This window comes from Gallus gallus, chromosome 1 (assembly GCF_016699485.2).
Source record: "Gallus gallus isolate bGalGal1 chromosome 1, bGalGal1.mat.broiler.GRCg7b, whole genome shotgun sequence".
Classification (NCBI taxonomy): Eukaryota; Metazoa; Chordata; class Aves; order Galliformes; family Phasianidae; genus Gallus; species Gallus gallus.
The window spans coordinates 25,328,485-25,355,677 of record NC_052532.1 but is presented as its reverse complement, the minus strand read 5'-3'; the positions used below and the strand labels follow the sequence as shown (position 1 = coordinate 25,355,677).

The window sequence follows — 27,193 nt, the reverse complement described above, 5'->3', positions numbered from 1 at the left end:
GGGCAGCGGAAGTTTGAGCGCCGCGGCGGAGTGTGAAGGGCGGCACCGGCACTTTCGCCTCGGCGTACCGCCCGCGCCTCACCCGCCTCGCACCGGTGCCGAGTCACCGGCCAGGAGCCGTCCCCAGCCTCGTTCTGCACCCTGAGCTCTGTGTCCGGTCGGACGGCGACATGGACTTGGAAAGCAAAGTGAAAAAGGTGAGATCGGGCTCTGCCTGTTCGGTTACCTGCCGCTCTGGGCGACCCCCAGCGCTTGGGGCTGCACTGCCTCGCTCCGGCTGAGGGGAGAGGGGAAGGGGAGAGGCGGGGGCTGCCCGCAGCTCCTATCCTGTGGGCGTTTCTGCCTCCAGTGTGAGACCGTGTGCGTCCCAGCAAACCGGTGGCCGTGCCCAGGTGTGAGGTCCCTGCGTGTGCGAAACCCACGAACGCTATTTGGGGCGTTCATCCGAACGCTACGAGCTAACTCTGAGCGCTGGTGTGACTGGCGCGTTAGAGTCGTGCTGCCCGTCAGCTCTCGTACGGGCTTCCCTCCTGGTGGAGGAAGGTAGGTGGGCAAACAGCGAATGGTAAGCTACAGAAACTGGTAAAGTAACCTGGTTGTATGGATCCCTTTCTGAAACTTGCTATTTGAAGCTACGCGTGTAGGACTGAGCTCCTGTGGGACACGCCCCTGATCCTCGCTTCTTGTGAACTACATGCCATGCTTACGCAGCAGCTCCGTTTGTAAGAACTTTGTCAAATGGTCTCATAACAGGTACTGCGGAAGCAGAAGCCTTGTATGACAACACTTTAGAAATCCATGGTTTACAGATGTGGGTGATTTGTGTTTCTGGGTCGTTACGTTGAAGTGTAGTACCTCGTTTTAAAGTGTCCATGTGCACATGCTTATATATGCATATATATGTATACTCACTCAAACTTCTTCAAATTACAAGTTAGGAGCTGGCTCAGATGCCAAAGTAGCTGTACAGACTGCAAGGCTACCGGTCCCCTCAGGATTGAATCCTATTGAAGCAGGTTTAGCCTGTAGATACAGCTCTCTCTGAGTGATGGCATGACTGAGCTTGTTCACTGGAAGTTGTTGGAACTCCAGTAACACTAATGTGGGAAATAGAGCATTCCTTCTCGGAACGTCTCTGTCCAAAAGGGGAATAAGTGTGTGCTATGAAGTATTGATGAGATTCTACTGATGATGGAGTTTTGGATTGGAGGAACTTGTTGCAGCTGAACATATGCTTTGAATTGTAATGTAATTATTGGATATCTATACGTGTTGTAAGTCACGTTTCACACTTCTTTCTCATCCACTTCAAAGATTCCAAAAGATTTCTCAGAATCCAGCCAAACAAACGTGGTAGCTGGTGCAACAACAGAAACCAAGGAAGAACAGAAACCAAAATCCTGTTTGCAGGATTTAATTTGTATTTTATATTCTTTTAAGCTCTACATCATAGAGCATCTCTTAGCAGTATTAATGAAGAACTTCATGTTTCATGAATTTCTTCTATATATGTGCTCAGAAAACCTCTTTTATTTCCCTCCTCTCCCATGTTCACCTCTCCTTATCATGTTCTTTCCCTCTTATGGTTTAGTTGAGATTCCTTTTCCAGGAGAACACTAATCTGTTACGAGTCAGAGCCAGGATGAATGGGGAAGCTTTGTTACCACAATGGTATGTCCTCTAATAAATTCTTTCTTCTTTGACCCCTGTTATTTACTTAATCAGAGCTTCTTCAGATTTTGTACACTGGGAGGAATGTATGAATAATAGTTCTCTTCAACTTTGCAGTGTCTTTAACCTAGGTCTTCTAATTCCTATTTGAAACCTGTTTATGGAAATTTTACTTCTCTCTTATTCATTGTTGTTTGGTTTTTTTCCTAATTTTCTTCCTTTCTTGGAAGGTGAGAGAACATTCTGGAAAGCTTTCAGTCAAGTGCTTTGAGAGAAATGTGTCTCGAGGTGGAGATGGTCCCATCAGACTTACTTGTCCACCTGCAGTAGGTTGCAGTCCTCACCTTCTGTTTTCCTGCCCTTCACCTTGGACAGAAATATCGACATTAACAAAATCTGTGTGCTGAATTCTTATTTTGTATTAACTTCTACCATTCATTGGGTCCTAAATAAGCACAAACTACTGAACAACTGGACTTGCCTGGCGGATTGGAAATATCGAGTTTGAAACAAGGAAACAGGAGTTGCCACACTGTTATCAGTTAGGTTGCTGTTCTGCTGCCCTTCTGAACTCAAAAACCTCAGTTCAGAAGTTGGCTATTCTATAGCATCCAGATTGAGTAGGACAGAGGGAAACGAATTCGGTATGGAGTTTTACACAATCAGTTGATGGTCTGAAACAACTTCTTTGCCCTCCTACAGTTGTTAAATTAAAACTGGGTAATATAATGAGACTCATTTTCTGCTTAAAAAAAAAAAAAAAAAAGGAAAAAAGGAAAAAAAAAGAAAGAAAATAATACGTTTCCAATGTGGCACTCCTGAGATCTCTCTGTGCCAAGAGCTCTAGAGTCTGTTCTTCAGTTGTGAGCATAGATGCTGGCTCTTTGGACAACTGCAAGTAGCTTTCAAGGGGTTGTTAATGTACTGGAGAAAAACACAGGTAGACATATGAATAGTGTGTTTATATCTGCGAGTCTGGGTTTGTACCAAAAAACACACTTCCAGAATGGCTCAGAAAAGTCTGTTTTCAGTGTTCACATCAGATTGTTTTTATCCTTCGAAACTTAATTCTAGCGTAGTTCATCTCACAGGAATTGCTTCCCCTCTAGTAGGCCACTAGGATTAAAGCAACCTATCTGTCCTTCTGCAGGAGGAACTGCTGTCTCATCCATTGCATTTTCAGACTCATTGTTTCAGACTCATAGCAGCAAATAGATCATATTTCTGCTGTTTTGTGAGAGTGAAACAGCGGCCCTGTGTACCATATATTTCTTATGTGTTTTGCTGAGATGAATCTAAGGACACAATTGCTTGAGCTCAAGCTCTCTCACTGTTTTTTAACAATGTAAATAGTAAGTCCAATTCCTTACTGTTCTCTCACTTCCTGTCCTCCTTAAAGGCTAACTGTACTTTTTCTTCTTTCTTAGAAGGAGGTGAATTTACTGTCACACTTGAGGATCACAAAGGTAGCTTTCTATGTACAGTGCTTTCACAACAGAGTTGAAGCCTGAGAAATATAACTCTAGCTAGAAAAGTATTTGTGGAACAAACAGACCACTAAATTCTTCCAAATACAATATGCCTTGTGTTCTTGAACTTTACTTTGGGGGGAATAGGAAAAAATGAAGATTTAATGCTTTATTAGAGACTGCAAGAACAAACAGTCCAGATTTCATCCCTGTCTTTCACCTCAGTGATCTTTTTAAAATGAATCAGTAGGCAGCAGACATGTTTTGTACAGTCCTGCTGACAGCATGGTCTCGTGTTCTATTAGGGAGAATAAGGGGCTAGCATTGAGACTGTTCTGTATAAGCTTTCACAGAATAATACTTGCTTTGTAAAAGGAACTTTGTGCTGGGGAGAGGGCAAAGGAGTTTGAGGGAAGAGGTCTCAAGTGTGGAGTGTCTGCGTGATTTTCAATGTGCATGAGGCTTGGTTTGTTAGAGTGGGAAGAAAACACTAAGAATTCTGTAGACATCATTAAGTTAACAACTGTACTGCTCTCTGATAAGTGAATGGTGAATAAAGTATTCTTAGGAGCAAAGTCAACTTTCTCATCTTTTAGCACAATTTAGTAATGTTTGTTGGGCTCTGCTTCCTGCTTACATCACTCGTTACTGTTTGTTTTGGTGTTACTGCTGTGGAAACCCATGATAGGAGAGGTGGGGTTCTTTCTGTTTGTTTTTTTTCTTATGTATGGTAAAATCAAGGAAATGCAGAATTCACACACAAATGAGTTTAATTTGGCTCCAAGAAGTACAGAAACAAGCATGAAGACGTGAGAAGAACTGGTTACATTTCTTTAACAACTGAAGTGCTTTCTGTTGTGTCTTGGTGTTTTTTGTGCATTTTGTGTTTGTTCTGGGATTTTTATGTTTTTTCTTTACCTTCAAACTTAGTGGGGAGAGAAGTGAGAATATCGTACAGGTATGATTTGTTGCCTGGAATGCCTTTCACATTTATTTCTTTTCTTGTCATTTGCAGATATCAGGTTTGCAAAGAAAGCAGTGCTAAATTAAACTTTTTTTTTAGTTCTGTGGTGAAAGTATTCCCTGGGTATTTGACCATAAAATATAATGACATGCCTGGATAGTAAGCCAAGGAACTCCTGCCATGTAGAAGTGCATAACTTCTGAGATTAGGTAAAACTTTCTTCAGCTAGCATAACTGTAAACAAAGTATTAATCAGTGAGTTGTTTTTCATTATGACCTTCTGCCATTAAAGGAACAAAGAGCTTTTTCTGCACATTTTCCTGGAAAAAAAAAGGAACATTTTCTTTCCTCTAGGTAAAATGATAACAATGGCAACTAGTGAGTCGCCATCAGGAGTGAAACTTTCTTGGAAGAAGTAGCTAAAAATGCACTGCATTCCTTTCACATGAGTGAATAAGTTCTGTAAATTGGTGACTTCATCTTAGCAAATACAAATCTTCCAAGTGGTGTGGGGTAGATGTAAAATATACGTTGTGAATTATAACACATACAGCAAGATATATTTGAAATAGATATGCATGGTTATAGATGTGATTTGTGTATGTTATACTGTGTGCATATATCTTCTGCTGCCATGAAGAGTTAGTGAGGTTCTTTTAGATTCTAGAGTCTTACAGGAAGAGTGGGGCAGTGAAGACAGAAAGATTGTGCTTGTTATTTTGGGTCTTAGATGTGGTCAAGAGAATAAGGTGGTATCTGTTGCACCCATTCAACATCATGTTAAATGTAACTGTGCTTCAGGCACTGCTCTATGTGCATCTCTGGTCTGTTATTGTCTTCATCCCTCTTTGTGCCTTGCTTTTAGTCTGAGGCTATCTAGCTGCTGCTTGTGAATGCATTGGCTTGGGCCAAGGGGAGGGAGAAGAGAGGAGGAAAAGCAATAAAACCAATTTTCCTGCAAGACTAAAGATCCTAGTAAGTATGTAGATTTGCAGGTCCAAAAAACAAATATTAGAAGATATTTGGGCAAAAGCACAGATTTAAAGGTAAAATACACATGTATCATGAAAATGAATACCTCGCTTCTTTGATTACTACTCCTATTTTAAACAAAATGACAGATCTATCTTTAGAATGCCTCTTTTAAAACAGGTTGTTGGGAGGAGCTGGACTTGGTAGACTTAAAATAACTTTCATTAATCTTTAGGAAAGCTGGCTGGCCTGTGGCCTATAAGTTGGGTGTATTATCAAATGTAAGGCCCTTGCGTGGTCGCAGGGGCTTTTCTAGAAGTGAAGGTGCATCTGAGATTCCTTGGGGCTTTAGCACACTCAGTAGCCCATGGTACAAGCCATGATCTGTCTGTAAAGTAATTCTGGTAGTGTCTCCATTGCACTTGTCCATATGCATGATAACTGTAAAGCTGTCTACCTACCATAAGGTCTTTGTGGACAGCTTGAGAGTACTCACCATTTCTTGTTATACATGTTATTGTAAGCCACTCAACTGAAAGACTGGAAGTAAGAGGCAGTGCTTACTTGTGTTCTTGTGTTGGATTAGTTTTTCCTGGTGACCTATACACGTAAGCCTAGGCCTTCCAGGAAGAGCAACAGAGAAAGGATGGTAAATCTTACTTTGCCTTCAGAGCATTGGGTGGTAGATGGTACTCTACTATAAACCCTACTGTACTGTAGGGTTTTTAGAGACAGTGTCACAGTGTGTGTCAACGACACTGAAACTTTGTTAGCATCATATGGGACTTTGTGAGGGGAAAAAACTCCACTTGTGCTGAGGTCTTTAATAGCTGATAGTCTTTTGACAGTAGACTGTAGTAGTGCCTTAAATATTTATATTCCGAGCTGTTTGATATTTAGCAAAGACATCACAATAAAATAAATTCTTAGTACTTGTGTGCTGTCATAGTCTGCTGCAGTTCCTTGATTTATCCTTATGTTTGTCCTGCTCAGATTATCTTTCAAATATCTTTCTTGGATGGAGGCACTTTTTGGCATCCCTCTTCCTGTGCAAATATTCTTCCTTACAAGAGCTTCTGCATCTTAATCCTAGTCAAATTTTCCCTAGAAATAAATTCATGCTTAAAGAAAAGCTAGAACAGATTTGCCATCAATTAAAATTTGTTATGTTAAATAACAAATATAGAGTGGTCTATGCAGTATTTTTCATTAGAGATCTCTTTCTCTATTCTCATAGTGTTCATAGAAGTCTTATGAGGGAGCCTGGATATAAATGTTTGTGTTTTTTTTTCCCACACCATTCTGGAATTACAAGAAATAAACTTTAAAAACTGAAGAAAATTACATTAAATCTATTTCAAATTCCAGTTTGTTTCCCAACCAGAGAAGTCACCTGCATGTATAGAGTTCAGTAACATAAGATCAGGTCTCAGCAATAAAGCATGCACAGCACATACAATTTTTTCTTGATGAGATTTTGTTCTCTTTCCCTCCCACCCCCATGCTTGGCTTTGACCTTGACTTTTTCTGGAAGTTTTCTAAGCTACATTAGAATCTGTTAAAGACATCATCTGTTATGCTGTACTTCTTTTTTTCTGTTGTGTGTTTGTTTTGTTCCCCACTCATATTCGAGTGAGTTAATAGCCCAGTAATCTTCAGACCAGAGGAGTCCTGCTCTGTTATAGTGAACTCAAGAATGGCTTTAGCAGAAATTGTTTCTGTTCTCGGAATGTTGAGGGACACAGGAGAAAGATCTACTAAAGAACAGTGAAAATTCCTTAACCCTGTGCAGGGTTCTGCTCAAGTACTGCAACAACACTGACTGCTTTCTCGCTGTATAGCCACAACCTTTCAAATTGAGACAGGTCTCCTGCAGTGGAATTACATCCATTCAGCAGTGGCTGGGTGTGGGAATTGTGCCACACTATCCCTGGCAAGCTGAAAGATGGATCGGATCATCTGCCAGGTGATGCATGAGTCCCCTCATGGGGAGAGGAAGGGTGAGGAAGCAAACCCCTAGCTTGCTCTGGTCTTCTGGTGAGACTCACAGGATGTAAAAGAAACCTTGTGGGAGAAATGTCAAGTTGAACTTCTCCTTTCTTCTTTTCTTTTTTTTACAGCTTCCTCTCTCTGAACTTCTTATCATTGCACTTCAGCAGTTCCTCTTTAAGCAGGCAAGAAGTCTGTGCAGCTAGTGTTATTTGAAGGCTATATTTGTTGTACGTTGACTGTTAAATAATAACAAAAATAAAGATTTCCAGTTTCCTGGTACCATTTGTACTTAATTAGTGGGAGGAAATAGAGGAGAGAAAATTGGGCTCTAATCATCATGCAGTGATAGTACAAGACAGTAGACAGAAGCTCCACAGTGAGGAATTCTGATCAGACAGATTAATTCCTGTCTGTGGCCCAGCACTGTAGTAGGTTGTTGAATGTGCAAAATGAACAAGGTCTCTGCCAAATCTGATTTAGCTGCACCTGTTCTTTCTGAGTAGCTGGATGACCTCCAGAGAGCCCTTTCAACTTTAAATCATCTATCATCATTAAAAGCAAGTATATGCAAGCTTTGAAAATTACTGCTGTGAGATTTCATTTTAATTCACCCAAGATTTCTTAGGGCTCTTTTTTTTTCCCCTGCAATTATCAACAGTAATCTTGAGTTTTGTAGCATTACGTTCTTCTAACTACCAGAAGATAATTCTCCATTCATCACTACTATTTTTTGTGCCACAGTGCTGCCAAGTTCATTCAACATAGGAGCAAATTTATTGTACAACCTTATCAGTATTTTACCACATAGGAGAAGCCAGAGCTGGTGAAACATATTTTGATTCATATCAGCCCATAGGCTTCATCATGATCTGTTTGTGTCTATGATTATTCTGTAGCATCCCATATCAGGAGATGCTGTTGTCCTATCCTCTTTAAATCTATTACATATATATGAATACAAATTATGAAATCATAATTTTAAAAAGAAGCCAGACTTAAGCACTTCCCAGAGGGTTTAACTTAATAGGATTGGGAAACAGGATCTCTTAGACTTTAATTCTTGGTCATTTTCAATGAAGTTGATCATAAACACTTGTTCTAATCCAGGCTTAGACTAATTTATAGTAACTGCAATGTTTCTTTTACTCATCCAGGCAAACTATTGGACATTCAAATTGAACCATTTAGATTTTTAAGACAACAATAAGCTTCTACAAGTGGCTCTTCTAAAGTTAGCCAACTTTTCATGCTGGATTCCAGCATACTCTGAAGGAGGGCAAACTCCAGTAATTCTCACTTTGCTGCAACCATTTAAAATTCTTTACCCTTGAACTATTTAATCATGATCTCAGTCATATTTATATCATTTTCCATACTCAGGCTATTTAAATCCATATTGGCTATGTTAGTCGTACCAGATGGTTTTAGATAGCTTTTGCTGTAAAATGAAAATTAATGGCAGTAGGCACACAAATCTCTTTCTGGCAGAATTCCAGTTGACCTATCTGGGCCGCTTCTCCCATGATTCCATTTATGGGGAAAATTGATTCCATCCTGTACTCAGATGTACACTCCCCTTCTAGTGTGTGCTCAGCTCACTGTAATTCTGGGTCCTCCATCTCAGCACCAGTTGTGTCTGTAGGAAGGCCTGGGGAATAAACATGGGCAAGCAGCAATGATGAAGCACAATGAATTTTAGGTGCTGAGAATTTCCTGAGTTACAGCAGAATCAGCTACTGGAAAGCAACACTCACTTCTGGGACTGATGCTTCCTTACCACTGAAACAGATCCTGTTATGGCACTGTATTTGATGTACGCTGTTAGATGCCTCCAAACTCAAAACTCCGTGTCTGCAAATGCTATTTTATATCCTTAGTATTTTGGCATGTGGTTACCTAGTTTCTCACTCAGAACAAAGGCAGAAGCTGAAACTGAATGTGGAATAACATCTGATTCAATTCTGAGAGTGCCTATTAATTTCAAGCTAAACATCTATAAGATGACCAGGCAACATGGACAAGACCATCCTTCTCTTTTGCAGCAAACTGAAGAACGTGCATCAGAACAAGTCTGTCTTGTTTACTAATTCAGTTTATTTGCCTTAAGTTACATAAACATATCCTTGATGTGCTTTATTTTACTGGGGAGGGAATGTAAAATCCTACGTCACTGAAGATACTGGTGTTGAGAACGATGACAGTGCAAGTAGGCTGGCTGGATGCTGTCAGCTCAGTTGGGATAGGGAGTGTATTTTGGGTGGAGCACTTGAGGAGAAGAATCTTGTGCTGCTCAACAAATAATCTCTACTTGTTTTTAGCCTGAAAGACCCTTAAATGTTAGGAGGTTTGGGAATAGTGTATTTGCTTGTGAAAGCCATTCTTTCTCTTGCTCGTATTTGATTGTTTTGGGAATTCTTCAAATGTTAAGGCCATTTCTAGGTATACTGCGCAGTAACTCTTCATACACTAGTGAAGTTAGGTTTCTGTGCCTTATAACACTGCAATAAAATAATAATTACTTCTATTCTGCCTTCTCTCTTAAAAAATAGAAATAAAAAAATTAAGGAGATAAGAGCTTGAGCATAAGAAAGTACTGCTGGTTTGGGGTAGCAACTGTAGAGAATGGGTTAATATTTTCTTTGTGTTTTTGAGAGGCAATTGCAATCACACTTCAAATTAAGCACTCCTCAAGGATGTTTTTTTTAAAAAGAAAAACAAAACAGAACAAAAAAATCCTATCCTGAAAATAGCAACAATTATGTCGCTTTAGTTTCCTTATTAGAGAACTGTATGGCAAACAGGCATTGAACCAGAGGGATTATCACGTTACAAAGAAGAAATGAAATAAAGAGCTCACCCATGTCCTGGGCTCATGGAAGGGCTCCAAGAGGAGTGATCTCCAGATAGAGATCCTTCCTTCTTGGGAGTCAGCCCTTAAATGGGGTCTAGGAGGGGGGGAGCCTGGCTCCACCCCTTCCGGTCACTCAGGTGTTCACCTGTGCCCCTGCAGCTGACTCAGCACTCGCCTCAGGTGGTCAGTCAGAGGTTCAGGCTGTGATTCAACAGTTCCCATACAGAGAATGTCTAAGCCAACGTTTTGTTCTTTATGTATCCAATATAGATCAAAAATATATATATAGTTGAGGAAAAAAATAACTATTTCATCTTTAAAGTTATCGTAGACCCATAGAATGGCTTGGGTTAGAAAGGACTTTAGAGATCATTTAGTTCCAACTTCTCTGCCATGGGTAGAGTTGTCAGCCACTAAATCAAGGCTGCCTACAGCCACATCAAGCCTGGCCTTGAGCACCTCCAAGGATAGTGCATCCACAACTTCTCTAGGCAGCTCTGCCAGGGCCTCACCACCCTTTGAGTAAATAATTTCTGCCTAACATCTAACCTAAATCTTTCCTCTCTTAGTTTGAAACTGTTCCCCCTTGTCTTATCCCTGTCAGACTGTGTGAACAGTCAGCCTCCCTACTGTTTACGAGCCCCTTCTCAAGCACCAGAAGGCTTCAATGAGGTTTCCCCATAGCCTTTTGTTCTTTTTTCTTGTCTCCAACCCAAGTACAGCACCTTGCATTTGGACCTCTTGAACCTCACTAGGTTCCTGTGGGCACTTTTCTCAAGCTGTGTTTATTTTGAGTGTCTACTGATCTGCCTTCATGTTAGCTCATCTGTGTGAACTTCTTGAGCCATTAGGCTTAGGCTTCCTTTCACATAGAAGAAATAAATAATTTCACGTCTCTCTGCCTGTCCTTGCACTTGCAAGCAGTAGCTGGATAGCTGCTAAAGTGCAACTTCTTCCCAAATAATAATCTTCAGGAAGACTTGTAGTTTTCTTAGGATTATCTTATTGCTATGAAGGCAGTGATCCTTCAAATAGAAAATGATTGAAACAGTAGCTGTGGCATTGTTTCTTGTGCTCTCTTGAGTAAGTGGCTTGCAAGTAATATGTTCCTTCACTTTGGACAGAAGCAAGTTGAAAGATGAACTGCTTATATCCTTGCAGATTAAACTACAATTTCATTATGAAAAAAAAACTTGCATCACCACATTTAATTAATGCTTGCATTGTATTATTGTTGGCAGAACTAAGATTAGTACTAGAACTTACCATAGAATCATAGAATGGCCTGGGTTGAAAAGGACCACAATGCTTTGTTGTTTTTTTCTTTCATGGTAAATTATGTCAGACTGGAAGTGAGCTGTCTCCATCGTGAATACTGTCCCTCCCAAAGAGTATGCTCACAGCCTGCTGGAAGTGTTCTTCATGCCTGGGAGCAGTGCATGGGAGTATGGGCATGGGTTACCCTCTGCATGGGCAGCAGCCTGCACACTCAGCTGTGACCATGGTTGATTTAAGAGTGGTGATTCCCAAAGGTTTAGAGAGCTGGAATGAGGCATTGAAATTTAGTATATTGTTTAAATGCATAAGTTATGGTGCTTGATATCTGTTTCTCACCTCAAACTTTTCGGTGCTGCTCGCTATCCACTTAAATGTGCCAATACATCGATATACTGTGTGAATATTTGGCCTCTGTTATGCACTGGTTTTTGTATTCTCTCAAATTACTTCTGTGTTATAAGTTGGTTGTGTGTCTTTTTAATTATTTCACAGTGAAACACTGTGTATCATTTATGGTCATTGTTTTCACTAACTGCTGTTCATCTTTCTCCTTGGGAAGTAAGCTGGTATTAGTTCAACTGAAACAAAATTATAAAAGGTATGTTCTGGTCTCCATCACTGTCAGAGTAGTTTCAAAAATATTATGCTAATCACTTAAATGTTTTCTTTATTTTTATCTGATGCTCGGGCTATTGATATCAAAGTAGAGTCTGTTTATTTCTTGATCTTCTGTATTTTGTCAAGTCATATGCTGCAGATCACTTTGTCCTGACAGCTGGATTAAATACCTCTGAACTTGGACTTGAGGTTTTACAGCTTCGCACTGTGGTTTCACAGCTACAGACAGAGCTGTAAGGTCTGCTTACCCCTTTGAAGTCTGCAGTATGAGCTGTTTGGGGGAGACATATTATACACACAAATATAAACTAAAAAAACCAACTTGGTTTTGGTTAAGGCTTTCTGCTTGCTAGATCAATCCTACAAACAGCCTGATGTTGGCTTAGTCAAATGCTTAATGTTCTGTTTTAGCTGTGGGTTGTATGTTATAAAGGAAACAGTGAGATCATTCATGCAGCTAATTCTTGGGGCTGACAATAGTTTTCTTCTTGATCTTTAAACAGATGGGCTTGGGCCATGAACAGGGATTTGGTGCCCCCTGCTTAAAATGCAAGGATAAGTGTGAAGGATTTGAGCTTCATTTCTGGAGGTAAGTGACTCAACACACCTTACCACTTGTATGTAAATGTGTAAGTACTAAGCTTTTTCTTCTATTTTTCCATTAAACTATTCAGATACTTTAAAGATCCTGTGTTCATGTTCAGGATAAGAGTTTCTCAGCAGCACTGCAACAACTAAGTAGGTAATCATGTATGAGTATACATTTTATCTGCACTAAAGTTGATGGTGCTGCTTCTACTGAAGCATTTGCTTTAGTTTAATAAATGGTTGAAGTACATTTGAAAACATCTCTATTTCTACTGTAAGAGTGCTTCATCTCAGTAATAAAATTCTTTCTCAACTTCTGATCAAATACATTAGCTTTGATCTGAGATTTTAGGTAAAATTATCTCTGCTGAAAAGAAGCTGAAACTTTGTGTACATCTGTAAGGAGGGAGCTGTGTTATATTTCAACAAAGTTAAGTATTTCTTTGCCTTGGACCATACACTACTTCTAAACCAATGAGGACTGATGATAGTTGCAGCAAAGAGACCCTTGAGAGGTCAGTGCTGCTGCTTTGACAGAAACGTCCTATTCCCTTCTTTGTGTTACTGAAACCTTAACAAGTAGTTCTGACTCTCTCAGTTCACAGTTCATGCTGGCTGAACTTTAAGAAGTAGCTCAGAGATTCTGATATTAAAAATAAAAATAAATAATAAAAAATCTCTTGAAGGGAAAAGCCTGTGAAGGATAAATATAAGTGACTGATAGTAGCACTAGCACAAACACCCTAACTAAGGCAGTTGCCTTTCCCCAGTGCTATTTAGCTATAATCATAACTGTATCTATGATAGGATTCCATGATGGATTTTAATTCTGATCTTTATACATCTCAGAGTGTATCAGGTGCAGATAAGGCCTAAGAGATACTGCATCTGTCTCAGAGTACTTGAGTGCAGCTGTGACAAGGTTTAGAAAATAACCAGGCATCCCGCAGCAGAAACTTATGTTTCTGTTATGAGGTTATAACTCAGTTATATATCTGCAGTATGTAACTATGGAAGCAACTGACAAATAACAACCTGAAACAAGGAATGGTAGTAGTCTGGTAGATAAATATGGTGTCTAAAGACATAAGAAACAAATAATTTATGGGAAGACTCTGGGAAGGCTCATGTAGAGGTAACAGAATAGGTAATGTGTATAGGTGATTCAGTGAAACTGAACACAAGTCTTGTAGGAGTAAATATGCTGTTTCTGTGCTTACAGGAAAATTATATTTCTTACTACTCGAGTGAAAGACCTGTGTTTAGGGTCAGTTTGGTGATGAAATTATATATTGGGAGGAAAAAAGATGAGACCAAATAATTTCTTCTTTTTGTCCTCTCTTATTCTTAGTTCCCACTGCTGAGACCTATTTCCTAACTTATTCTTCAAAAAAAATTAAGGATAAAAAGAAATGTCTGAAGCAATACAGTCACATAAATAAGCATATTTGCCATGTTGGAATGTAGCTGCTCGTGGGTGTGCATTTAAAGATTTTTTAGTGTGCTTTTCTTTAATACTCCTTTCACTGTGCTGCTCCTGCAGTTATGGCTTATTGTGGTAGGTTCTAAATAAACAACTCGTCAGGACACTGTCTCTTAAAGAGAGCCTGTAGATGGCAGTGCATTAAAGAGCAAGTAGCATGATGTGAAAACAGTGTCTGTTTGGTTTCGATTGAAGTTATAGTTTGAGAGTTGAGAAGATAGAGGATAGTCCAAGCAACAAGGTGGCCAAGAAAAATACTTCCTCTAGATGTCAGACAAATGTAACATATTAAAAGATGAAATGTTGGCAACTAAGGCAATTCTAGAATAAGTTGGAATATAGCTTTTTCTCCACTGAATCTACTTCTGGACCCAGGGAGGATGTGAATATGAGGTCTGAAATTAGCTGTATAAGAAGTTCTTAAAGGAAAAATCTAGCAGTACATTTTGCATGGCATAGACATCCCAGGAATTCATCACTAGAACACAAAGAGGAATGGATGGATGGGTTTGGAATGTTTGTTCACCTGTCTGAATACTTACTGTCTTACTTTTGTTCCTCTGGCTACATCCTGACTCCTCTGTCCCCCCCAGGACATATACTTCTGCTTGATGTTGTATGGTATGGAATATATCACTTTGACCACTTTGAGTCAGCTGTCCTGGATCTGTTCCCTCCCAGCTCCTTGTGCACCCCCAACCCCACTGCTGGTAGGACAGCATGAGAAATTGAAAAGTCCTTGGCTCTGTGCAAAGACAGTTCAGCAAAAGATAAAGCATCAACGTGTTATTTACATTATTCTCATCCAAAATCCAGAAGACACCCTACTAGCCACTATGAAGAAAATTGACTTTATCCCAGTCAAACCAAGACGACTTAGCCACATTAGCCTTAATCTGAAATGCTATTTTGAATCGATACGTGCAAGTAGAAATGAATAGAATATTATCTTTGTAACATTAATTATCAAAGTTGGTTCAAATTTTGTCACTAATTTTATCTTTTATGCATCTTCAAAGGATGGGTTTTCTAATTGGAAAGAATTGCTGTGGCGGGTTGACCCCAGCCCACAGCCAGGGCTCCTTTGCTGTTTCCTTCATATTGGAGTTGGGGAGAGAACATGAAAAACTGAAGTGAGAATACTTGTGGGTCAAGATGAAGACAGTTCAATAGTTGCAGGCAGGGTCTGGGGGAAGCAACTGATGCAAGGCAGTTACTCACCATTTCCCTAGACAGTGTGTGAGCAATGGCTACTTTGGAAACCAGAAGCCTGCCTTCATTTGCTACACCCATTGTTTTTGCTAAGTATGATTTTGTATGGTATGGAATATCCCTCTGGCCAACTGGAGTCAACTGTCCTCTCCTACCTTACTTCCAACGGAGAGACAGAGTGTGAAATTAAAGTGCAAGTACTGCTCAGCAATAATAAGTGCTACCAACAATATTTTTAATCATGAATCCAAAACACAGTGCCATAGGGGCACTCTAAGTCAAGTTAACTCCATACCAGCCAGACACAGTGCAGCAACTGAGACAGCAGCAGTGCTGCACATGGGCTGTAAGTTGCTTTGGTGTCAGGGTGACTCTGCCCTCTGGTGGATGGAGCTTAAGTGCTTCAGAAGACTGTGGGGTTCTCTCATCTGTACGTGGAAACTGTGTGCCTTTAAAAACTAGGTGCAATTTCTCTGTTTCTGCACAGGGGAGAATCAGTGCTGCCTTTGGCAGGTCAGACTGGAGAGTGCACCAAAAAAAAATCCAAATATACCAATCTAGAAGCAATGTTTTACACAGAGCTTCTACACTATCTTTCTCTGTACTGTTAGCGTTTGGCAAACATATCTTCTGAGGTAGCAACTTGAAGTCTCTAAGCTCCTTGTGCTACAGTTCTTGGCACAACAGGTGGGCTGACTTTGCAGATGCAGAACTGTTAATTTGAGCTAGTACACAAGCAGGTATAAACAAAGCTCTTTGTAAAACTCATTCCCAAACATAGAAATTCTTAAAGCCTCAGTGTTGTGACCTTCCTACAAGTCAATACAATGAAAGTTGCAGTCTGCAGTGGTTTAAAAAAAATTACCTTCTTTATCTGTGTGCTAATAACTTTAGCTTTTAAAATTGTCTTCAGAATTACATTTCCATCCAGATTCAGCATAAACAAGGAGCAGGGTCTTCTAAGTTCAGATGTAGTAATTCTTTCAGGCTGCAAAACTTCCTCCACAAAACTAAGATGGCAAGCTAGCTGTTATAAAAAAATAAAATAATAATAATAATAATTAAAAACTGCTACTGGTAAAGAATATATATATATATATATATTTGTTCTTTGGGAATGTATTTCCCACTAGAGGGAGATGTGGAACAGGAATCAGATCTTACAAGTGAGAAGGAAGGCTTTGATGTATTAATCATACACTGGGAAGTGATAATTGCCAAAATGTTAAAGCTTCTGGAGACAAGAATCTTAAGCTTGGGATTGGTCATTATGAGAAACTGGCTTCTTGGCACAGATATGACCCCTCGAAGGCAGAGGGAACTTGTTTTAACATCCTTTGATACTAAGGCTGTCAGGTGAGAGCTGACGCAAAGTACTGACTGCATTTACAACTATTGCAGCTGTATTAGTAGCAGGAAAACATAACAGAAGGAAGAACCAAAAGATCTGAGTTGAGTTAATTTGTTTTTGTGTGGAGAACAAAGCCTCAAGACTTGCCAGGTGCTTGCTGAGAGTTTCTCTGGGCTTGCAAATGCTTCTTTCTGATGCTTCAAAGCCAGCATAGAAAGGGTCATGATCTGAATTATTATTCTTCTCTGTGCACATACAAACTAAAATAGCAGGAAGATGAGTGATGCTTCCTTCTATAGAAGGAGCCTGTAGGTAGTAGAAAGCTATGACATGGGAGTTCATGGGTCTAGGAGACATGGAGAGAATATGGAATCTATTTTCCTTTCTACCCACCCAAGACCTGGAAGCAAGACATAGTCCACTAAATCTGTACTGTGCAATGATATCACTTTTAATTCCACAATTCTTAAGCTTCCTCCTTACATCTCATGTTTTGGAGAGGGAAAGCTTCCCAAGCTACTAGGATTGGACTGGGGAACACTTCTATCCTTTGCTAAATTCCTGTTTGTGCCCAAAGCTCTCAGGAACCTCTAACATCTCATTTAATAGAGATTCTGCTGAATGCCCTCAAGTTAAAGAAAATATATATTTTCTTTTCCTATGCTTATACTGTTATCACTCATTGACAGAATAAATGAAGAGAATGGTCTTGCTGCCTGTCTTCTAGGTAAAGCCACGAGAGATAAATATAAGTCTGTATAAGGAAGCAACTGGCTGTTCCAGAATGTGAGACACTTGCTTTAACATTGAAACTAAAAAAAATTAAGTGTCAGTTATCAGACAGACTTGTGAAGTGTAGTGAAGGGTTTGAGGTAATGCGATATAGTCACTTAAGAAAGATAGTTCTATTGTAGTCAAAGAACAACAGAGACAGATGATCAAGACTCTGATACAGCATCTTAGAGGGAGAAAGTATGACTGAATTGTAAGCAGTACTTTGTGCTAAGACTTGTATGCGTAAAAGATATCCAGTTGACCTTTAGGGCTAAGAATTAATCAAGAAAAGGGATTATAAATCAGAACAGGAAACCTTCTTTGGCTTTTAGCAGTGTACAGATGTCTCGATGTGGCAGAGATTCAGTGGAGCCTTGGGGAGCAGGGGAGATGGCAGCAGCCTCGGGGATTTTCCTGTAACTTACTACAATAGGCTGACATCAGTTATGAGTCAGGATTCTCTTCCTGGATTATTTGCTCCTGCATTTGGAGACTTATCCACAAGTTCTAATCCAGAACAATCACATTTACAAACAGCTTCTTGCAAACTGCACATAGAACAAAGAGTCATTCATCGATTCCTTGAAAGAGTGAGGAGATAACATTAGGATGAAATGTCCACAGTCAATTTCTTGATATGAGTAAGCATGAAGAGGGGTAAGTTCAGCAAGCATAAAGATAATGCTTTTTCTTCTCAATTCAAGTTTAAGCCACAGTAGTTTAATGCTAGTTTTCACACTGGGACCCAGGAAGGACCTGAGGATAAATTACATCTTTTCATTTTTTTTGTATGGGTTTGTTCATCTGTTTATCAAGGTAACAGAAAATCTCTCAAGAATACTGAAACTAGTGAGACATACTAGTCCTTCAATGTGGGACTGAAGATAAAAACAGTTAAGTCATGGTGTTCTCCTAGCAGGGAACAGAAACAGGATCTCAGAACTCTAATAGAAAGTAGATATGTCATATGAGCAAAACCCTTGTGGTTCTTCCAGCTCCTGTGAAAATCCAAGGGGAATAATTCCCCCAGAACTTGTTGGAGATGGCTCTGATCTCTGCAGGCTGTCAGTGTTATGCTGCTGAAGATGAAGGCTGTGTGGAGTAGGCAAAACTAGACAAACTGCTGTACTGCCATTGTGATCACAGCCAGTACAACCATATGAATTGTTGTCAGTGAGTTCTGTTTTGCAATCAGAATAGTTCTGGACAGCAGGACTACACTACGCTTGCTGAGTGTGCAGTTTACCTGGACATGTCTGTTCAGCCACCTGTGCTGTTAGAGCACATACTATCAAGAAACAAGACTGCAACACACTGCTTATTGCTAAAGGTTTATGTGGAAAAAAAATGAAGAAAATATCTGGTAAACTGTTGTTCAAGTTGCATATGCACTGTGGGGCATAGAACTCTGTTCATCACTGATGTAATAATGAAATAAACCTTCAAAAATAGGATCTTCTGTAGCAGGTAGCAAAATTGACTGTTTTTGTTTGGATTTGTAACTCAGGAAACTATGGTTGCTGTTTTATCAGATGACCAGGACTGCATCCATCACACACTGAAGTGATCATAGAGTATGCTTACAATATACTGTATAATTTTGGGGATGGCTGTGCATCAGTTCACCTGACCTTACAGGCATGTCTTCCCCTTCCTCCCTTTTCCACTACCTACTGTAGTCATGGCTCATTCCAACTATGCACTCATTACATGCCTTACAATAAGGTACTTATCTTGTCTTCAAGGCTTCAGACAGCAAGTTGCCAAACACTGTGAGACTTACATGGTTTCCGGTAAGCAGGGTTGAGAAGTGTTTTATATATAGCAATCTTATGTTATTAACTATGTGAAGAGTAAATAAGTGGGTAAAATGTTCATTTTGGTTCATTTTCAAGAGACATCTAGAAGGTTGATCTGTTCTTTTCATATATAAGGAGAGCCATTAGTTAACATCCAAGTTCACTAATTTCCTTATACTGTGGTCGAATGGAAGCTCTGGGAAAGCCATTAATAATAACCAGAGCAGCTAATCCAAGGTTCTGTTATTAAAAGTGAATTGTTTAGTTATGCTTAATGTAATAAATTGCTATCTAATGTGCCTTCATCAAAGGACTTCAAATGTATTTTATTGTACGTGAAAGAATACTTCCATTTATCTGAGTAAGTGAAACCTCCTACCTTTTAAGGCTGTTATCTGTGAAAATTCTCTGTACAGCATGTACCAGAGTACCTCTGACTTTGTTCAGAGATGTCAGAAATACTTTCTCCATATAAGCAAGTCACTCTTCTTTCACCTTCTCTTTCAAATGCTGAACTTGCACCATGTTCAGTTCTCTGTATACTTATTTTCCTTACAAATGTTTCCAGTTGATAGTAACCCTGTGGTAACTGTATATCATGCAAATGGAGAAATACTAGTGTGTGTAATTTTGAATATACAAAGGGGACCTGAAAAAAATTAAGGGTACAAATAAATAATTGCTGAGGATCATATTGATATGCTTGAGGCATGGGTCATGTGTGACTACTCATAATAAACCTGATAGGTAGGTGATCATGGACATCTGTATGTGCAGTGATGTAACTGAAGGAATGACACAGCAGCCAACTACATTAATGCATTTTAGTATGACATTACACATCGATCCTAATCTCAGTGAATAAATAATAGAATAAAGAATATGCCCCAAAGATATTTGACAAGTTGCAGGAAGGCAAACTTGTATCTAACCTAATCAAAGCACCAAAAACAAGGTTTTGGGTTCCTGCTGATATTGTTACTACACATGCCACTAATGGGAGGTGTAGGTTGCAGCTGAGACTGTAATTCTTTGCTGTTTCCATGAATTTCAGAAAAATATGCCGCAACTGCAAGTGTGGCCAGGAAGAGCACGATGTCCTCACAAGCAATGAAGAAGACAGGAAAGTGGGGAAACTCTTTGAAGATACAAAATATACGACTCTTATTGCAAAGCTGAAAAATGATGGCATTCCCATGTATAAACGTAACGTAATGATTCTGACTAATCCAGTGCCAGCCAAGAAGAACATATCCATCAACACTGTGACCTATGAGTGGGCTCCTCCTGTTCAGAATCAGACACTTGTAAGTCAGACCCTCTTTTTCCTTCATGTTCAAGGCAAGAGTTGATGAAATATAAAGCACAGTTTAGTAGAACAACAAATCTGCCTCTTGTTGTTCTTCTGAATGTACATAAACTTTTCTTCCTCCTCAAAACTAAAATTATGGTGGATGTTTTTAGTGACTCTTGCCTGTGCAGTCTTGCAGAAATGTATGTGTTTCTGTGGAACTTCTTGAGAATTGAGGAAATGAGACTGAATTTTTGTTTGATAGTAGATAACTCTGAACTCGTTACATCTCTGGAGTGCAATTTATCTAATCTACCTTCTTCAGTAAACTTGAAAGATGTGCAGTGTGTGTGCATACGCACAAATGCACACAATACAATTTATTGTCACAGTTTAAGGTTAAGGGGAACACCCAGACTTGCGTATGTCTTTTACTGTATATGGTAAGAGCAAGATCGGTGTTGACATCTCAGAAGAGCTCTCGTTCAGTATGTTTGCAGCTCAAGTAGATGGGATGGTAGATAGCCTTCTGAGGATTTCTGCTTTGCTTTTCAAGCTTTTATTGTTAATTTACTGTACTGCAGTGTTGTGTAATCCTTGCTGGAATTCTCTGATTTCTGACTTGCCTCTCTAAATAACCTTTTTTCAGTGAATGAATCAAACCTCGTGCAGCTAAACTGACCATTACTTAGTATTCAGCTAGCATTTTCATTTTTACACTTGTTCTTGCTTTACAAGAGCTTTTTTTTCCTAGAACTAGTTCTGCAAGGGGCTATGTGCCTCAGGGAAGCTGTTCCAGCTTGTACTTCTTAAAGCTGTACTGGTGATCCATAGTTATAGACAGTTTTGAAGGGGCAAGGTGCTATGTAAAACAATTGTTGTTTACTCTGAAAACTAGTAACTATGTACTCTACATGTCATAAATAGCTTAAAGGTCTCTTACTCTGGGAAGAAGCCAATTAATGTTTCTGCTATATTTTTTTTCTCTGTCTACTGTGCTTCGGGACATTAATGTTTATGAAAAGAACCTTGTTTTTGACAAGTTTGTCTGTCGCTAGCAACAGTAGAGATGATTTTAATCACTTGTTTGCTTAAAAGGATAGGTCTATAATAAAAATGGCATCTGATATCTAATTCTGCCTGATTTAGGCTAGACAGTATATGCAGATGCTACCAAAGGAGAAACAGCCTGTTGCTGGCTCAGAAGGCGCTCAGTACAGGAAGAAGCAGTTGGCTAAGCAGCTGCCTGCTCACGATCAGGATCCTTCAAAATGCCATGAGCTATCCCCCAATGAAGTTAAACAGATGGAACAATTTGTGAAGAAGTACAAAAATGAAGCACTTGGTGTAGGAGATGTGAAGCTCCCTGGTGAGCTGGAAACTAAAGCAACTGACAAGAATAACGTGAACAGTGGGGACAGAAGTACCTCAGCTGCTGTAGGAGCAATGGAGGACAAGTCAGCAGATCAGAAGGCATCTCAATACGTAAGTATAAGAAAGAAAAGATAAAGCAAGAAGGTAGTCTTCCATTTGAATGTTCTCTTCGGTCATTTTAACTCAATGAACATGTTTGTTCATTTGAAATAGTGAACATCTGGGGAGAAGATGAAAGAGGAGAAATTGGAAAACATTGTTAACGTTTGCTCAGAACTCCTAGTTCCTGACAGTATTGATCACACTGGTGCAAATAGCTTCCAAGATGACTTATGTTCATAACAAAAAAAAAAAAAGAAGTTAGCTTGGAGATATACTATAGCAGGATGGCTTCTACTGAATAATGAAGAGGTTGTATAATCTTACAGACTGACTGCTACGCTTTTCCCTTCTCAAAAACTTTAGTTTAATTTTAGTTTAATTGTGGTCAACTTTTTTTCCTAGGAAAGAGTCAAAATTCTCCAATTGTCTAATTGCATTTAAAACGAAGTAAAACCAAGAAGTAATAAAGTAGCACCTCTTCCCTCTATCTCCAGCAAGCTAAGCCATGTAACTGCTGTTTTGAGTAGCTTTTTTTCATAATCACATTTTTTCCCCTTTGACATCTGATTTCCACCTTGTAACGGCTCAACAAAAAGGGTTGTTCCTATTTGTTTCTGCTCATCAGTTCTGAGTCTTCATTCTCTAGATTTTCTTGTATGTAGTGATTCAGACCGAGCCTGAAACTGTGTATTCCTGTAGCTGCAGGGTAGAAATTCACTTTCTTTGAAGGTATAGGTTTTTTTTTTAAACCTGATTTTAAAAAATAAAATCAGATCTCCACTACTAATGTAAGTCTACCTATAATAATTGTCTTCATGAGTTTTTGTTGCTAAAAATCTATTTTGCCACAATTAAAAGGTGAGTAACAGAGAACTGGATATTGAGCAGACTACTAAGTTTTACATCTAATAAAGAGGGACTTTGCTTTCTCTCTTAGCTGTCTGGGCTGAGGGTTTTGCAGGTGACAGGTGACTTTTCCCTCACAATCTGTGAATACACAGCCATATTTTTGTTGTGTATACTGGTGTTAGTCTAGTTGGTTTGATGGAGGTTCCTTATTCTTGAGTATGTGATGGTCAGAGAACATAACATGAGTTTTGTCTATTGGATTTTTCAAAGTATTGGATGGTAGTTTCAAGAATGTGAATAGTGCAAAATACAGTAATCCATTTAAGTAGCAGTAATGCTGTCAGTATAATAAGTATCATCTTGAATTGCTTGGTGTGAGAATTGCTGTTCTGTGATATGTCACGTTACCTGATACTGGATGAAAGTTAATACTGTAGTTTCATTACGGGCAGGTGGGCTTAAATAAATGTTTATGTAATATGTAACTGCTATAAACATTCCTCTTCAAAGAATTACTTAATCTGTAAACCCTCTTTCCAGTCCTGCTATCGCTGCAAGCTGAACATGAAAGAAGGTGACCCAGCTGTCTATGCAGAACGTGCAGGATATGACAAATTGTGGCACCCAGCTTGTTTTGTCTGTTGTACCTGCAGCGAACTTCTAGTAGACATGATCTATTTCTGGAAGAATGGCAACCTGTACTGTGGAAGACATTATTGTGATAGTGAAAAACCCCGCTGTGCTGGATGTGATGAGGTAGGAAATAGCCCGACCTTTGTTTTAATGCACAAGTTTGTGATCCCAAAAAAGTTAATATAGTTCAGAGATAAGGCATCTGTTCATTAGTTTTAGCAGCCCATAGTTGCAAAGAACTGAGATGTATGTGGACACTTCACATTCAGGAGGTTCCATAGTTCGTTCTGGATTTGGTGGGGGTTTGTGCAGTCCACAGAAGAGTAGGATATGTGTGTAATACGAGTGTACGTTCTTGTATATAGAAGTCTTATTATGCAGTTGCTTCCGCAGGAAGGGCGCTAGGGGGAGCACCTCACTAAATTACGGCTTTAGCACTGTAGAGCGAACAGCCTGCCTGATGCCTTTGGCATCTTATTGTTTCTTAATGGCAACTTTGGAAAATAGTGGTACAAGTGAATACTTCCATTTTTGTTGAACTCATTTGAAGCTGTGGGATACCAACAGTTCATTACAAATTACAAAATATCACGAGGGAAGCTTTAATAAAGGAAGTACTATTCAAATATTAATGTTTGTGTGTTTTCCTCCTAGCTAATATTCAGCAATGAATATACTCAAGCAGAAGGTCAAAACTGGCATCTGAAACACTTCTGCTGTTTTGACTGTGATTGTGTTTTGGCTGGAGAAATCTATGTCATGGTGAATGACAAGCCAGTCTGCAGACCATGCTATGTGAAGAAACATGCTGCGGTAAGATCCTCACTGACCTATTGGTGTTGTGAAGGAAGGGATTTTGAAGAGCATGAAACTCTTACCTTTTTCTCAGAGTGGGAGTATCTGAAGAGTGTAAATTGAGTATGTGTGTAGGTCCAAGTTGATCATCTCTCTTTCACTCTGAAAGAAGCTTTGAAAGAAAACAGTAACTTTTGGAAACCAGATCTCAAGATGAATTCAGTTCAAGACTTTCTAGTAACTCTTAATTCCTTAGCACACCTTTATACCTACCAATGCACAGGAAAATATACTTGTAACTGATGTCTGTAATAGTGCCCAGGTACATATTGATAACAAGCTCATATCCTGATTTGCGCATTGGGAATCACCATAATTGTCTCAAGTTAATCTGACTTCACATGCATATTTTCATTGTTTTATTTACTCAGCTGCATTCTGGTCATTTATAAAATTTATATATTTATAAAATATATGAATTCATTTATAAAATGAAGGAAAAATCCAAACTTGGAAACTTATTTCATAGGCCTCTTTTGACACTTGTCAGTACTCTTTGAGAACATCTAGGAATGTGAGCTTTTGTTGGAATTGTAGAGAGAATGTTCCTTCTTCACTTAAGTGACTTCTTTGTGTTTGTCTTTTTTCCTAATAGATCTGCCAAGGCTGTCATAACGCTATAGATCCAGAGGTTCAGCGTGTGACCTACAACAACTTCAATTGGCATGCTACACAGGAGTGTTTCTTGTGTTCCTGTTGTAGCAAGTGTTTAATTGGCCAGAAGTTTATGCCAGTGGAAGGGATGGTCTTTTGCTCAGTGGAATGTAAGAAGAAGATGATGTCTTAAGGGGTGACATGCAGAAAACTAAGCATTGCTCTGTTCCAAAGGCATTTGCATTTCTACTGTAAAATACGTAGAATTGTGGCATTTAAGGTTATGGAAAGTACTAACTAGCATTTTCCCAAAGATTTTTTTTTTTTTTTAGTGACTAATTCATGTCCTGTAATCTTGATTCCTTAGCTGTAACGTTTTATTCTTTGGGATCTTGCCCCCGAGTCTTATGTCAAGTGTCTTCATATCCCAGAACTGTAGGAAAAAGTATGTTATGAACTCTACACACTTTAGGGAACTCTTCACTATGAAGGATCTTTTCACTGTGTCCTTTGTAATGAAAGAAGAAAATGTGAATGTGCTCCATTTTTTTTCTTATACAACCATGTTGCTTTTCCACTTTCAGTTTGACAAGTTATTTATGTCTCAGTTTCCCTGCTTTCATCAAGCACTTTAGACAAGATGATCAGCTTTACTGCCACATACAGTTTTGTTCACTAGACCTCAAGTGGGCAGGGAGAATGAAGTTGTTTTGTTTTAAAGCTGCATGTAGTTTGTTGTTTTTTTTGCTCCTGGTTGACACATGGGTTGTTGAGAAATAGGAACTACTCTCACATCTAGTTTGTAAAGTACCTGCATCACTGAAAAACTGGTTTGTCTCATGTTTCTTCTTACTACTTTTCATGTGCAGTTTTCATGTTATGAATATTGAAGTTACTTTGCAAGGGTTTCTTTTGCTTCTATCTTTTGTGAGTTTTTGGTTTGGTTTGGCTTTATGGTTGCTTTTGCTTGTTTGTTTTGGAGGGGAGGGATGACGGTGGAGAAAATCTAAGGGGACATCCTACCCAAATTAAATAAAAATCCACTACAACTTGTGGATCTGGCTTCTGCTTCTCATGAATGTTCTTTTTGCATATTGTGCCTTCTGTCGGAGAAACACAGCACAGGGGTACCGTATGCATTCCCAAGTAAGTCATACTGCAAAAGGTTTGTACTTAGGCTTTTGAATTGTACGTTCTTAACCAAAGCAGAAAGAAGTCTCAACTAGAAGGCTTCCAGTTTTTGAATAAAAAGTTCACTCTTATGTATCTCCTTTGCTTATTAGATAAGCCAAATAAATTGATTCCTGTGGTGTTTGTCTTCTTTTCCTCCCCTTAAAGGATTACAGATCTACAGTGAGATTTGTTTGCTATCTCTGTGCCGAAGAGGGAATCTTTAGCCTCAAAAAAAGAAAAAAAAAATACTATGCAAAGTTTGATGTTCAGCTTTAAGTTTGATGATGCTGATATTGTAACACTTACAAATAAACATTGGTATTGCTCACTTGAATTGTCCTCTGATTCTGTTCTTGCCGAATTCCCTTTTTTGGAGGGAGACAGAGAGGAAACGGAAATATCCCTAAACATCTCTTTAGCTCTGACATTATTTCTAGCAAAACGTAAGGCCTGTAACATTGTCAGGTTCTTATTGTCATATGCAGTATTGTTGAGGCACTCATTGGTGAAAAAGGATGGGTCTTGTTCAAACAAATACATAATTTCAAAAGTTTGTGAAGAAGTAAATTCACACCACTAAGTTTTGTTCACATTCACTTATTCACATGAGGGTATTACTCATGTAAGGTCTCATTAAATGATTAACAGTGTTTGGCTTTTACTTGTTTTGGGTGCTTCTGTCCTCACCCACCTGCTAACATCTATTCTAGAAGACGTAGCTGACCTTTATGAATAACTTCTTGTAAAAAGATGTTGGGCAATTTCCTCTTCCCTCCCTGGCCACCTTCTGTAACAGCTCTATTTCTCCTTAACGTGATTGGTAAGACTGTCATTAATGCAAGCAGTTCTCACTTTGAGGCCTGTTCTGTGCACTGTTGTTTATGAAACTTTTATTGCTATGTAACCTTCACTTAAGAGGATGAGCAGGCATTACCTCAGTACTTACTCAGTCCTCCAAGACAGAATTGTTGAGGAAACTGTTGTTGAACCAAACATTTGAACAGTAACATCTTTTGGGACTGGCTTTTTCCATGCCTCTCTTGAAGCACGCTGGCCTGCTGCCCTTAACTAGCCTTTTCTAGGAAGCTTAATCCCAAACCTACTCCCTCCTAGCTCTTTTCTCTGGAATCTGATGCATCTAGGTGTTTCTGCTGTGGGGTAGCCAAAGTTTAATCTGTGTCCATGGACAATGGGAAAGAATCATGTTATATGGAGCTCGAGTGTAATGCGCAGATGATAGAGATGAGAATAAGATATCACTGTGTTACTTCACAGTACACCACAGGGTAATTAGGAGCAC

At 39.2% G+C, this 27,193-nt stretch overlaps 1 protein-coding gene across 3 annotated transcripts; it reads left to right on the top strand.

The window, feature by feature from the left end:
- On the top strand, positions 1-26,227 carry TES (testin LIM domain protein). Of its 3 annotated transcripts, none has more exons than NM_204623.2 (7): positions 1-197; positions 12,319-12,404; positions 20,077-20,329; positions 21,463-21,798; positions 23,179-23,394; positions 23,926-24,084; positions 24,722-26,221. In NM_204623.2, the coding sequence occupies exons 1-7, from the start codon at positions 171-173 to the stop codon at positions 24,911-24,913; spliced, it is 1,269 nt and encodes a 422-aa protein (NP_989954.1). In that variant the 5' UTR covers positions 1-170; the 3' UTR covers positions 24,914-26,221. The 3 variants fall into 3 exon arrangements, with proteins under 3 accessions (NP_989954.1, XP_015132920.1, XP_046758043.1); XM_015277434.4 differs by lacking the exon at positions 1-197 and adding an exon at positions 348-543 and having other exon boundaries at positions 24,722-26,227; XM_046902087.1 differs by lacking the exon at positions 1-197 and adding an exon at positions 3,277-12,053 and having other exon boundaries at positions 24,722-26,227.
- Positions 26,228-27,193: the final 966 nt, after the last annotated feature.